This window comes from Bactrocera oleae, chromosome 5 (genome assembly GCF_042242935.1).
Source record: "Bactrocera oleae isolate idBacOlea1 chromosome 5, idBacOlea1, whole genome shotgun sequence".
NCBI lineage: Eukaryota > Metazoa > Arthropoda > Insecta > Diptera > Tephritidae > Bactrocera > Bactrocera oleae.
The window spans coordinates 531,187-546,397 of NC_091539.1; the positions used below are offsets into that span (position 1 = coordinate 531,187).

The 15,211-nt window shown below is 37.9% G+C and overlaps 1 protein-coding gene across 29 annotated transcripts in view; it reads right to left on the bottom strand.

Annotated features, from left to right (window-relative positions):
• Nucleotides 1-1,756: 1,756 nt before the first annotated feature.
• trol (terribly reduced optic lobes) overlaps nucleotides 1,757-15,211 on the bottom strand; it is a 146,918-nt gene continuing 133,463 nt past the window's right edge. For 27 of the 29 annotated variants that reach the window (XM_070110115.1, XM_070110120.1, XM_070110118.1 and 24 more), the window contains 10 exons: nucleotides 13,644-13,694; nucleotides 11,941-12,396; nucleotides 9,041-9,282; nucleotides 8,718-8,984; nucleotides 7,717-8,642; nucleotides 7,243-7,660; nucleotides 6,884-7,184; nucleotides 6,400-6,816; nucleotides 6,181-6,328; nucleotides 1,757-2,719 (listed from right to left, as the gene is read on the bottom strand). In XM_070110115.1, coding sequence (XP_069966216.1) covers nucleotides 2,677-2,719; nucleotides 6,181-6,328; nucleotides 6,400-6,816; nucleotides 6,884-7,184; nucleotides 7,243-7,660; nucleotides 7,717-8,642; nucleotides 8,718-8,984; nucleotides 9,041-9,282; nucleotides 11,941-12,396; nucleotides 13,644-13,694 — 3,269 coding nt within the window. In that variant the 3' untranslated portion in view covers nucleotides 1,757-2,676. The remainder of the gene's footprint in view (nucleotides 2,720-6,180; nucleotides 6,329-6,399; nucleotides 6,817-6,883; nucleotides 7,185-7,242; nucleotides 7,661-7,716; nucleotides 8,643-8,717; nucleotides 8,985-9,040; nucleotides 9,283-11,940; nucleotides 12,397-13,643; nucleotides 13,695-15,211) is intronic. The other 2 variants (XM_070110123.1, XM_070110124.1) reach the window with 2 other exon arrangements.

The following is a 15,211-nucleotide window of genomic DNA, read 5'->3' on the forward strand; positions in this document are numbered from 1 at the left end:
TTCTCTTTCTGTTGATATATTTGGATAATTATTAACACAAACAAAAAAAAAAAAAACAGTTTAGAAAACTTGCTGACTGTTACAATTTAAATAAAAAAATTGAAATTTAATTAGCATATAATACAGTTTTTTTCACTAAATTCAACCACTTCCATTCCCTAAAAGCACTTTTTAATGCATGAAAACGTTGAGAAATCCTTTGAGCTGTAATTTTTTTTGCAAAAAAAATAAAAAAAATAGAAAATGAAGAGTCAAACTCTCATAAATAACTGTTTAGCGTTTGAAAAGTTTGAGAATTATCTAAAATTTCAGTGAATCTGTTAGTAAAAAAAATTCATCATCGTTCATCAAGTTGCTGTGTGCGGGTTAGTTTGTATTTAAAGTGCCTGTTGGAAAATTAAAATTTATTGAAAAATGTTCGATATCGAAAAAGTAAATTTTAGGCTTGTAGTAGATAGAAAAATACTTAAGATGTTCTCTCAGGCTATTTCCGGGTACAAACTTAAGAGAAAAATCCGTCTTATGCATTTTTTTTGTATAAAACCGGCGATTCGCGACATTTTTAATTTGCTAAAATTGTAGGTATTTCCAAACTTAAATAGACTTAAGATAGCGTTAGAGCCCATGCGATTCTGCAAATTTCCTTATCTTTAGATTTTTTCTGCGACCTCTAGTTTAAAAGTTATAAGCAGTTTTCTATTCGGCGGCTGCTTGCTACATGCGACCAGGAGCTTAGTAGAGATCCGAACTTTTGCTGTCAAATTGAATGCAATTTTTCTTCCGCATGGTGGTGTGGCATACTTTCGTACCGGATGTCGGTATAGTATCTGAACCGGAACGATAAAATAATCGTTGCATATTTCCGGTTTAACGTAATATTCCGGAAGCGACAAAATGGAAACGGAAGTATGCCCTGGACGGAACTGGAAATTAATTTGACCGGACTTCCGGAAATATTATATATCGGAACCGGACATAATATCTGACTAGTGCTAACAAAAGAACTTCCTGTTCATTAAATATTTCCGTTTCCGTATTATAGTTTCCGGTAGAACACCACAACCGGAAATGCAACAACTTATAACTTATTTCCGGCCCACGCCATTCTCCGCTTCCGGTCGAAGAATATTTCCGCTGCCTTTGCTTCATTTTTGCCCCTTTGCATATGCTACACCAACATGCAGTTTTCCGGCGCATTTGTCTGCTTTCAATTTGGCAGCAAAATCCCGGATTTCTACCAGGCGATCAGAAGCATGTAGCAAGCCATAGTCGTATAGAAAAATGCGTATAACTTTTAAACTAGCGTTCGTTGAAACAATCTAAAAATGTGCAAAATTGCATGGGCTATAATGCTATTCAAGAAAATTTAAGTTCGGAATAACGCACAATTTTAGCGAATAAAAATTGTTTCGTAAATTACGAGCTTAAGAAAAAAAGCCGTTTTGAGCGTGAGCGTGAAACAACCTGAGAGAACCCCTCAAAGTATTTTTCTATCTACTACAAGCCCAAAATTTTTCGATATCGCAGATTCTTTCAATAAATTTTTGTTTTACAGCAGCCACTTTAGACACCATAAAATACACACACAATATATGTATATTTACTTATATACGAATCATCTAAAGAGAGCCACAATATTTTTGTGTATTATATAATAATAATATAAATTATATATCTGAATTCAAAATGAAAAGGGACTAGGATATTTGCAGAAATTGTGTTGATTAGCCAATGGTAAATGAAAAACATATTCGTATTTATTTTCAAACATTCTTTCGTTTATTTTAGTCGTTCATTTTTATAATAATTCATATTAACATTTTAATATTAATAATTTATTGACTTATTAACGCTTTATACAATTATTTGCCATACATTATGATAATTATGGTGTTTTTTTTGTTTCTTTCTTTAATTTTTTCGATTTACATACAAATATAAGTAGAAAAATTAATTATTATATAGAAATGTTTTAATGCGTTAGTATTCATTAATATTAGACTGGCATTGTTTTTACTTCCACTTCAATAACTGCAAGCGCGCATTCAAACTAAGAAATTATTTGAGCATTAAATTCGAAATAAAACTGGCTTTGCTGGCAGCGCAATTCTTTCTCAACACACTGGTTAACTTGTAAGCGAGGAGACAACTTGTTTGCCTACGCTAAAAATTAACGGTAATTTTCGTTACGAGTTATGTGCTGACATTAGTTGTGAGTTTGTTTACATTCGCTATAATTTTAATTTAAATACTACTGAAAAGAATCTCCGAAAGGGCAGTTTTTGAGTGTAGTCGACTTATTGGTGTTTGGAATTTCGCATTATTCTTCTTCGTCTTCTTCTTCTTCTTCACTTTAAAAATTATTAAACTTATGCATAAGAAATTATTGCAAAATATATGACACATTATTTCATTACAATTAACTTTGTTATAAAGTTATTGGTGCGCTTAAGTTAAGATTTATTACAAAACGAGTATAGAGAAAACGCAGAAAACCGTTTGGTGGGCACGCATGCACGCAGTGGTCTCGTGTTTGTTCGTGCCAACTGCATTTTGGCGCTCAAATTCTACAATCTGCTTGTTCATGTGTGTGTGTGTGTGATTTGTTGTTGTAACTTAAGAACAAATTGTGTTTATAAAAAATATGTATATTATATATAATTGTAAAAGCTATGCTCAAACGACTGGTGGTTCGGTGCCAAGATGTTCATCGTCAGCTCTGTGTATGGAGGAAAAGAAAAATGCAACGGAAAGTGAGAAAATTTGAAAATAAAGTATGCACTAAGGTTTTAAATAAATTTGTAAAATAAATTTTAAAAAATAAAATAAAATACGTAATTGTAATATTGAAAAAAAATTAAATAAAAAATTTAATTTGCAAAAAGAATAAAAAAAAATTAATTTGCAATAAATAAAAATATATCAATAAGATAGTAATAATAGTAAAATAATAATTTTTTACTAAAATTCCAACATAAATATATGAATATTTTCCGCTAAATTTTAAAAATACATTTTGTAAAAATTAATCTATAATTATAATAATAAAAAAATATTATTAAAAAAATTAAAAACAAAAAATTAATTTCCAACAAATAATAGTTCATATAATAGTAATACTAATTATTATAATAATATTAATTTTTTTTTGTTTTTTTAGGCCGCAAGGAGGGTTTAAAACCACTAAAACACTCCCCCCTTCTGTCATGGATTTTTCCCTTGCCCTGAGACCGCTTCAAGGCAAGTTTTCCAAATCCAATAATAATAATAATTTACTAAAAAATTAAAGTAAAATAATAAATTTTCACTAAAAAGAAATTATAATTTTTACTAAAAAAAATAAAATAATAATTTTTTCATAAAAATAATATTAATTTCAATACATGTTGAAAATAAATGTATTTTCTGTTTCATTTGTTCTCAATCACAATGAGTTTCTACAATCCCGTTACTTTTAAGGAATAAGTGAAAACTAACCTCAACAGGTCTCATGTGCCTTTTCTATCGCCCACTTTTTGCCTAACTAATTAACCTTAGTTTGCGTAATTTTTCAAAATGCTTATTATTGATCTGTTTCACAGCACATAATCAAGTAGTAATTCTTTCAAACTAATTACAATATTTTGCTAATGCAATAATTAACTATGACGCATACATACATATTTTGAATTTTCATTTTGTTTTTCATATTTCATACTTTTTTACGTAAGCTATATTTATACATATTTATATATATTAGTTTTTTATGTTGCATATTATTAATGCTTGTATGTATATTTTTAGCTATTACTGTATATTTAAATTTAATTTTCATAATAAATTACGCTAGATTTTATTATTAACGTTGTACATTAATTCCAAGCTATTCTTTGAGCAATTTCAAACTGCTTAATCTTTTCCAAGCATTTCATCCATAAGCCTGCAAGCATTTTAGATTCTGTCGAGCAGTCGCTTTAAAGGTCAATGCTTTGTTTGTTAATAATATTTAATTAAAATTATTTTCTAATATATTTACATATTTATAAATGTAAGTTGTTTGTTTTTTAATTATTTTTTATTTATTTTTTAATTGACTTTTATTGTGCAGATTGATATTTAACACATATACTTGTATATCTCGTATATCCTAAACAGGTTATATTAAGCTTGCCACGAAGTTTGTAACACCCAGCAGGAAACGGCAGAGACCCCATAAAATGTATATATCAATAATCAGCGAGACAAGCTGCGTCGATTTAGTCATATCTGTCTGTCTTTCCATCTATTTGTCCGTCTGTCTGTATATATGCATGCGAACTAGTCCCTCAGTTTTTGAGATATCGACCAGAAATTTTGGCCCCCACCTCTTTTTCTTTCCAAAAAGCTGCTCGTTTGCCGGAATCGCCGATATCGGAGCACTTTAGCATATATCTGCCATACAAACTGAACGATCGGAAGCAAATGCTTGTATGGAAATCTTTTTCATGTGACGAGATATCTTTACGAGATTTGGCATGGTTTATTACCTAAAGCAATAATGCAACCACCGAAGAAATTGTTCAGATCGAACTACTATAGCACATAGCTGCCATAGAAACTAAACGATCGGAATGAAGCGCTTGTAAAGAATGTTTTTTTTTGTGTGAAGGGTATTACAGCTTCGGTGCAAGTTAACGTTTTTTGTTGTTTTGGTTTAGTTTTGTGATATTTTGATTATCGTACAAAAAAAAGTTGAAACAATTTACAAACGAAAAAAAAAGAAAACAGTAGTATGAATTTATTTCTAAATTTAACAAAAAAAAAAAAAAACTAATACCTATAAAAAAAATCTAGAGAGAAGTAGGAAATTATTTGTAAATTAAACAAAAATATAAATCCAAATTTTTTCACATTTTACATTAAAGTTAAGTGCTTTTAATAAACGTATTGTAGCAGCCATAATTTTAGCTGTGAGTCGAGCCAGTTTTCAACGAATTTTAAACAAATGGTTTTGGAAAGAAATTTTATCTAAAATTTTTAATCATTTCATATTTTTAGAATTTGCTGTAGTTTTTTTGAATATATTTCATAATTTGTTCATAGAAACCTTTAGCACATGTTTTTCGCTAATAACTACACATATGTATATATGTATGTAGATAGTATTTATAATATTTTAGTTTAGTTCATAATAAAGACTATTTGTATGTATGTATGTTTGTATGTACATATGTCAGTATGAAGATACACCTGCGCAAACATTAGCTAACTAATAACATACTTTCAAGCGCATAAGCTTGGGACACATACTCTCTCCCTGCAACTCTTATCGCCTATAACCTTCATCTGTTCTTCTTCTTCATGCTTTCAACATAATTAGAGATAAATAGCATGTATATTTCTATGCACATAAGGTTTTGACCAACTCAAAGCCTTTCTTGTTTTATGCAAAGCCCACTCTATTCGCTATTTAGGCACAAATTCCCCACACACGTTTATATTTAGCATTTTGACTCGGCTAGACACACAAGCGCACATATTAACCACATTAAATTCAACTTTCAAACACTATAAATGCTTTCTTAAAGATCTAAATCGATGAGGCGCCATTTTTGCCTATTAAGTGTAGCCTCTACTGTTATATGAGCAGTCGCACATACGCATAGTCGAGTATTTCCAAGTCTAACCAAATAGTCTCAAGGCGTTATTTCAAGTCACTCCCTAGTGTGTACTTCCGCTGCGCCTGAAAACTGTCGCGCGACAAAACATTTTGCGAACACGAGTGTACATACGCCAGCAGAGTGATGGTCAGCGCTAGCGGTAAGCAGCAGCAGCGCAGCGAGACAACGTTCCACCGCACGACGCATTCCAAGTGCAAACTGTTTGTTTGTGAGTAGGCGTTCGGTGCGCTGTTGCGGTAGTATGGGTTGTTGTTGGGCCGTGGGTAGAGTATGTGCACCGGTGGCGGTTGGTCGAACTCATCGAAGAGCGTCGGATCGAAGCGCGCGTCTATATAGTCAATCTCGTGATAAACCAAACTAGACGGATTCCAACTGCCGCAATTCCAGGCATAACGAAGCAGCATGCGTTGAGGGAATACAAATCACTTATCTTAAAACATATGTCTATGCACATACTAGGAGCTTCTTACATTTCTATGTAACTTTGCAACGCATAACTTAGGGGGTACTAGGTACTAACTAGATTGTGGTTTCAACTTACTGCGGACACGTATCCACATTTTGGCCGCTGATGGCCGCGGTGCCCAATGGTATGATGCCTCGCGCTTCGCCCTCCACGACGCGCACGCAACCGTTGAAGTTCTTGGTGTAGCGGCCGCCAGTGAATTTGGCTACGTATGGCGTGCCACCTGCAAAATGAAGCGAGCACATTGTAATCAGTAAACATTCGCCTATATGAGTTTTTTTCTGTTGCCCTTACCAATGAACACATGTCCGGGTAGGCTCATTTGGTCCTTGCCGGTCGGACGTGTTTCGCCCGCATCTAACAGGTGATCCAACTCTAGTACGGCAGTGTTGTCCGTTCGCTTAATCAACACAATGTGGCGGCCGCCATCGTCGATGCGCTTGTCTGGATTGCGTATGACGGTTTCCTCGCCGTTGAGACGGAACGAGAACTCCACGGTGCCATCAACTATGGCTAACGCCATGAAGTCTTGTCCGGTATATTCCTCATCCTTCTTTTGGCCCCACCAGAGCAGCAGGCCATTGGGATCGGTTGTGGAGAATACCATCGCTGCGAAAGAGTATTTTTGATCGACGTCCGAGTTGAAATAATCGCGGTTTATCTCCAGATAACCGTTGCCGTGGAAGGTGGCATCATAGACGAGAGTTATGTCTATAGTTTAGGAGATAAATGCGGTTAGTATAAACAACGCAACTGAATTGAGTGATCTGCGACTCACGTTCTTCACAGTGTTTGCCGGTGAAGCCAACTGGACAATCACAAACGGCTTCACTGTCGTGCACACTGCAGCTTCCGCCATTTTCGCAGGGGTCGCTGGCGCAGGCATCTACTTGTTGGTCTATTTTCTCACTTTGTGCTTTGCTCTCTGTGCCCGTCGCTGGCTGGAGTTTTGTGGCATCTTGCTCGAAGTTGTCGAAGGACTCATTCTGATCGATCTCGTTGATTTCGCCACAGTTCTGGATGTTGGCTGCATCGATAACATCGGCAATCAGGTGGATTTGTCGTTGACCCTCGAACAACTGTTATGGTGGAAATATATTATTCAGGAACATTTAACTGATTGTGCTAGATACTTACGCCCGAGATGCAGCCATCGAAGCCTTGTGTAATGTTCACGTCTCGGTTGAGTTTGACGTTTTCGTGATCATAGCCGCCCACGTATAGCGGAGTTTTTATGTACAACATGCGCGCCAACTTCGTTGCCTTGGCTCGTTGCTCTGGTTCGTTGCCAACGCGTAGGACCCCTTCACCGAAACGACGCGATATTTCAATTTCGGTCCATTTGTTAACCGGTAACGGATTCTGTGAACGCACCAGTATAGGATTCAGACGCGCGCCGGTGTTAATAATTAGCTCAACATGTTTGTCGCGCAGCAGTACAGCAATGAAGTCGCCGCTGGGCAGTTTAGATTCGGCGGCGTATAGTAGGATTGCGTCATGCAGGGAATTAGGTCTCACCTTGAACTTTACATTAAGTTTGGAGGCGCGTGGAGTTCTGTAAATAATTGTACAATATATTAAAAGCGCTAAAGAAAACAGAGTGTAACTTACGGATAGGCAGCATAACTGTTAAGCTTGAACGCCAAGCTGTTCTCATTCAAATGTTCAATATACTGGCAACGATCGCCAGTCTTGTTCAGCGGACAGAGGCATTCCATGCCGGTTTCGGTGTTTTCACAACGTCCGCTGCCACAAATACCCGGGGTGCATTGCGTGCCTTCGACGCCACAGTTGTGTCCGGTCCAGCCCTGTTGGCAGATGCAAGTGTACGCCACTTCTGTTTGACTCTCCAGGCAGATGCCGCCATTCTCGCAAGGATTTTGCTGGCATGGACGGCAGGCGGTGACACCCTCCTTCAGTTTCGCTTCCTTCATCAACTCAACGATAGTTCCTTGAAGAGTAAGGCGACTGATGCAGCCAACGAAGCCAACTTGCTGATCGACAGCCTCATGTGGCAGCATGTCCCAGTTAGGCACGCCGCCGATGTACAAGTCTTCGATGAGATCTAATGGTGAGATTTGCGCAAGTGTGGGGAAAGCGACTGGGTGCTGGTCGTCAACCTGTATATAGCCATCGCGACGGAAACGATTCACGCGCACTGTGTGCCATTCATTGAGTGAAACTGGACGCTCAGAGCGTATGACCATTGGTTTGCCGTCGAAGTCGAAACGGAATTCAGGATAGCGATCTTTTAGCGAGAGCGAAATATAGTCGCCGCTACCACGCTTCTGGCCGTTGAACAGCAACAGACCGTTAGGCTGCTCGGGACGGAATGTAATGTCAAAGTTGAACTTGATGTATGATTCGGGCAAAGTGGGGAAAGACATGTAGCTGACGGGTTCTTGGTGGAAACGCGGAATCGCTCCGGTGACCACTAGTATGACGGGATAATCGACGGACTGTCCGTCTGGTGTGCTTGATGTGCAAATGTAGGTGCCGGCGTCATTTGCCTGCACATCTTGTAATTCCAGTCGCTCCTGAAAGGCAAAGGATCAATATATAATAATATATAGCAAGTAGGACAAAAATTTACTGTGGAAGCCAGTACTCACGTTGTACAGATCGCGATCACCTTGCATTTGACCGTATTGGCGGGACCAACGATAAATGCCCGGCACTTCCGCGTCACAGTTCAGCTGGGCAGATGAGCCGACATTAGCATGTACCAACTTCGGACGTTTCCACTCGTGCGGCCACTCCTCGATACCAAGCGTGTAGCTGGTGGTGTACAGCTCGCCCTCATCTGTCTTGCACTTGCAGCGATAGTCACCAGCATCGGAAGCGGAGACATGCGAGATGATGAGCCGATTGCCGATTTGCTAAAATCGCCAGCCCCGTTGAGAATAAAGAGTAGAGTAGACAATCGACAACTAACCTGTATATTCGGTGGTAGCGGCGAGCCATCGGCACGTTCCCATGCAACATCGGTGTAACTGCTGTCCGAGGAATAACACTCGACCTCTGTCGACTCGCCGATGCGCAATTGCGACGACTGTTGATCTAGCTTCAGACTGCGATCGCGTGGGTGGGTCTGCTGTGGTGGAGGTGGGTTGGAAAGCTCCGGTAATGCTTGTGGTAACATGGGCAAACGAGGTGTTGGCACTGCCGCTGCTATTGCTATTGTGTGCGTGCGCATATTGCATATTGCAGTTAAATTATCGATTTGTGCATGCGCATATATCGATAGTGAAAATGATCGAAATCGAAATATTGAGCAACCAGCGTACCGAATATTCATTCATACGAATGCAAGGGCAGTTGGCAACGTCAATTCACAGGCCATACCAAGTGCAGCACGCAAACACATACACGCACATGGTTTTTATATTTGATGAACAACGTTTTTTGTTTTGGTTTTTGTGATGAGTTTTGTTTTTTTTTGTTTTGATTTGTTTTTGTTTGCAATTAGTTGATATTTGAAAATTTAAGTTACAAAATGAGTTACAGGTCGATATGTTTGGCGATGGACGTGTGACGTGTGACGAGTAAGGCGATTGACGGTGTGTTATCGATAACATTTTGATGACGATAATTTCAAGTTGTTGGCCAATTTCGGTATTTGCGCATTTTCGCGTATTTTTGAGTTGTTTTCGATTTTGCATTTTGAACGAACACACAAAGTAGCAACGACATGGATGACAAACAGAAGTCGAGGCGATTAATCGACAAGCGTTTGGTGGTGGTGGTGGTGGTGGTAGTGGGATGGGCGGTTTTGATAGCGGATGGAAGGATATATAATATTTAGGCGGTGGTGATGGTGGTGGATTGAAGGAGTAGAAGTAGAGAAAATACAACGATTAGCAAAATTTGGAAAAATCAATTTGTTCACAACATAAATTCAACATTTTAAGCTAACAAAGTTATACAAAATACTAAGTTTACAAATGAGCGTAGACAAGGTGAGTGGTGTGTCTTTGTAATTGGGTAAAATTAACGGGAAAAATTCGAGGGAATTAACTACTACCAATGCCAAAATGGAGCAGACAATAAATAAACGGACAAAAGCAAGAAAACAAAACTCAAAAATAAATCAACTCAAAAACAATTCAAAAGCCGATTGCAAAAATTGTAAAAATAAAAGAATTTTGTAAATGAAAATACAATATATAAATAAATTTCGAAAAATCGTTTAGTGCATTTTAATCACAAAATTTTGGTACGGATTTCTTTTGAGATTCAAGGATTTGCATACTTTTAGTAATGATGACGTTAGAAAGCCAAATAAAACTGCATGCAAGCCTAAATAGCTAAATGTGTATATATGTCGCTAAATGACGATATGTGCGTGCTTGTGTGTGTGTGCATGATAAATGTAGGCAATTGCAAGTCGCTATATGCATGCATGTGTGTGTGTGTAAGTTTATCAAGTTTATCGGCAATGTACGTACATATATTTACATACACACAAACTACCTACATACAAACAGACATGTGAGCAAATATACTTGCTAAATGTACATAACGGTATACTTATCATCTCTGCTACGGTTTATAAATTTATGCATAAGTACACTAATACATACATATATATACATACACTAGCGCTACTGCAATACATAAATACATACATACAGCTATTCATAGATAAGTGTACGCTTACGGCTTGGCCTGTTAACGGCGTAATTTTTGCATGTAGAGCGCATGGGCTGCGCTTTGTTGTAAACATACGCAAAATTAAGGGAAAACGCTTTCACGAAATGCACTGTTATTCATTGTATATGCAGCCCAGGCGCTCTAGGCGGCCACTTTGTTACTTACAACGGGTTTGTATTGCTGAAAAAGCCTATCAACTTAAAGCTAAAGTCATAATATTTACATATATATATTATATAACGGACTGGTTTTATTCATGATGCAAAGAGGAAGTCAAAATATTTACAATTAGTCGAATTACGCGTTACCTTTGACCAGCGTGTTCGGTTTAATGTCGACAGGCGTGTGCGGAACACGGGCTTTTATGAGTAATGTTAGCAGTTTGAAGTGTAAGTGGGTGCGCCAATTTTTACTGTTTTGAACATAATTTCAATGCGCCGAACAACTTATAACGTAAAGGGATTTCGCTCAACATATGACATGAGCATGTTAGCTGCTAGCCGTAATGAAAAAAAAATTTAATCCAAAGAGTTTCGAATTACTTAATTTTAACGCATCCTTCACCAGCAGGTCACTCAAGTTAAGGGTTTTGTATTTGCAATTAATGGTTAGTATGCTTTTAGGCGCTTTTACGTGTTTCGGTTGTAGTTTGTATACAAATTCACTTGCCGAATTTTCCAGCGTACTTTGAACACTTTATTTTCAAGCGTGCTTCGCCACCAATTCCTAAGCGACAGGGTTACGCTAATTTTACAAGTCCACTTTTAGGCGCTGTTGCGTGTTTGGTTTGTTGGAGCGTGCAATATATTAGGTGTACCTTCGAGATATTTGCAACACAACAGCTACAAAGTTTTGCTATTTTAAATACGCTTTTGCCAAGTGTGCATTCTACTTTTGCCTTCGGTGTCTCAAGATACCGTTTTGTTTTCGTTTATACCACAATTTTCGTTAATAACTACATCGGTTTCTACACATGCGTACAGTGTGCTTGTTTGTGATACATCTGTGTCCTATAACTTAACCTCAATGTGTGTACAAAACAGAAAGATTTTCAAACTTAAAAAAAAGGTGTTTGTGTGCGCCTGTTCCATATACGAAAGAAATACAGCGTTAGAATCCAAAATAAGGTGCGCAACAAAACAAAAACCAAACAAAAAGAAGGACAGAAAATTCAAAACAAACCGAGTGAGCGGGAAACGTTCGTTGGCAGCAGATGGCGCCGCTTTTTCAGGCGCAACCGTTGCTTGCGCTTGTGTGTGTGATTATTGCGCCGCTCCTTGTGGCTGCTGTGGCTGCTGTGACGCTTCTTCCAGCGCTTGTAGCCCGGCTTCTGTGATGGCTTCTGCGGCTGCTTTTGCGTTGCCAGCGGTTTGTGCGTGGGTGGCGCACTCATTGGCGATGGCAGTGATGTTGCTGTTGGCGTTGACGCTGTTTGTGTCGTCGACAATGTGGTAGGCGGTTGTGGCGGCGTACAGTTAAATTCGTCCGAATGATCTGTGCAATCGTGTATGCCGTCACACACCATTGACGCTTTGATGCAGGTGTGCGGATGCGAGACACACTTGAAGTCGTTCGGTTGGCAAGCGTAGGAGAGGCGCGTGGGCGGTTTGGAGACGAGCGCTTTGGGTGCTTTGAAATCTTGGCGCGTGCGTGAAGTATGGCATATGAAAACGCGCGTGAAAAATAGTAGTTGTGTTGGCATTCAACAACCAAAAAAGGCAACGTAACGAGCGGAAATGAGGCGCAGAGCGTGTGTAGTGTAAAAAGATTTGTCAGAGTCAGTCGATGACGCGCCATTAGGGGCAGGTGAGAACGTAATATGTGGGGTAGAGGTGAGAAAATATGAAAATAAAATAGTTACATTAGACTAGAATGTTCGACTAATGCCGCAAATGCATTCCAATGAACGAAACCGTACTAAAATTAAACAAAGATGCTACGCGTTCAGCAAATATCTACTACTACACTACAGCTACACATACATACATACAAACTACAGGCTACTGATTGTGGCAGTGAGCGCGCCACTAAGCGGTTTTAGTTGCAATTTACATCAAAAAAGGTACGCCGCTTATAGGCGCCTTCACGCCTAGCGCTTACACTAAATCTTAGACTAAAAACTAATGTTAATGCTAACAGCATTTTTTCAATAATAAGTGTGCTAAGGCTGTGCGCAAAGTGGAGCGCTCACTGAGGCAACGTGAACAACTAGTCAAGGAAAGCATCAAATATAAACGTGCGAGTTGCTGTTGCGCGGTTTAACAGTTAAGCGCGCTCCACTATGCGCTCAGCCTAAATTTCGTTCAAGTTTAGTCAAATCGCATGTATTAATTATTTCGCTGATCGGTTGTTATGCCGAATGCGAGTTACACAAAACCAGTATTTTGCTCTAAAATTTGCGCAAATATTTATTTTTTCGTTAGAGATCCTTTAAATTCCTGGCGAATGTTTTTTTTTTTTACAATAGTAGGAATGCTTAAATTGAATATTTAAATAATTTAGAAATTTGAATAAAAAAATCTAGCTACAAAAACACAAATCCAAACCGGAATTTATATTACATTGGAATGGCGGGGTTGCATACAGCTCGTTTTGTTCTTACTTCGTGGCATATTATATACAATTGTATGCGCTCGTTCATATATTTTGACGATAACTATTTTTTTGCTTCACTAACTACGAATTGTTCTAAATTAGTAATACATTTTTCAAACTAGACAGTGACTCACAATAGACTTCGAGTATTGTTTTCTTTTTTTTTCTGCTTTTTTTTTTGCATTTGCTATTAAAACTACGAGTACTATGCGGTATAAACGAGCACAGCCACTAGCCAACATGGTTTCTAACTAAATAAATTTTAGCATTTGAATTATTGTTTCACACACCTGTACAGATATAAAATACGACGCAAGGGACCTCACTTATGCTGTAACCTCCTGCAAGCGCCAATGCGCGTGCGCATGCGCATAATTGCAAGCGCGCGTGTAAGGCGGCGAGCGGGCATTTATTCGCGTTTCGTATTGTATGCCCGGGCAACGTTCGGTGTTGCCGAATGGTGCCGTTGGCGTTACCGTTAGCATGACCAAACGTGTTTTTTGTTAGCGTTATCGTTTATGGGTTCGTGGCGATTTTGGCATTCGGTTCATTTTTGTTTTGTTGACATTTGTTTTTGTTTTTTTGGTATATGCAGTCGTTTGTGTTGCGATGTGGTGAACGATGATAGTTTGTCGAGTTGGTGTACATGTGTGTATGTGTGTGTATGTGAAAATGAGGCGTTGTATGTTGATTTTGATTTTGGGCGTGGCACAAATTGATTTCGTTGTTGTAGTTTTACATGTTGTACACATTTTTTGTTTTTTTTTACATTTTCATTTGGCAAAAAAGTTTTGCGACATTTTTGAAGTGTAGCAGAGAGTAAGTTGAAGAGAGAGAAAGAAAGATAAAGAGAGAAATAAAAAGAAGCAGCATTTAATAAACAAAGAAAAATTATTTGTTTTGCTAATTTTGTACTTTTTTGTTAAAATTAACAGAATTTATAACAAATGTAGAATTTATATTTCGATTTCAAAAATCTCTTATTTTTGATGCGTCATAGCTCGCGTTCTATTGCTTTGCAACAAGCTTTTAATTTAATTTTTTTTTTCAATTTTTTCCAATTAACAAACTGATTTGACTTATTAAAGATCTACTAAGCCAACAACAAGTACAGGAGACAAGGGAATACAAACATTTACTAAACCGGTACTTTAAGTGTGAACATAGAGAGCTACTAGCTAGGCGAACAAATATATATGGATAGAGAAGAGAAAGTGAGAGAGAGAGCGAGTGTGTGTGATGGCAGTAACATTATAATACTAGTGAAGTGTGTACATTTTTTACGTTAACGGTTAGCACAGTGTGCTGTTTGCTGGTATCCTGTACCGTTGAAAGTAGTCACACATTAACACATTACCACACTACCACATAAATAAATTTGTGCATGTGGATGTGAAATTGTGTGCTCGAAGCTACAGTTGTGTGTGTGTTTATAAAAATGGGCGTATTCGTGTGTGTGTGTGTGTGTGTATGCATGTGCATGTGGATACTGTTATGCGGGTACATTATAAATCGGTATTGCCTCACAGCGAAAGTAGGCAAATAAAGCTTTCATTTTACTACAAAAGCGCTTTACGCAGAGCTTTCACATAAAGCGCAAATGCAGCTGTATAAAAGTGTCGCTAAAACTAAAAAAGCTTTCAGCGCACGTTATAAGCAACTTAAATTGAGCTTTTGTTGAAAACTTTCACTCGACACAATACACTTTTAAATTACCATACAATTAGGAATGGTGCCCAACAACTGCTGGCTACTTATACAGTTAAATACATATGTATAAACGAGTATTGCGTACGACTACCAATATGACAGCATGTTTCAGTTTTGCACTGTGCGTTTCTTACACAAAGACATTTTA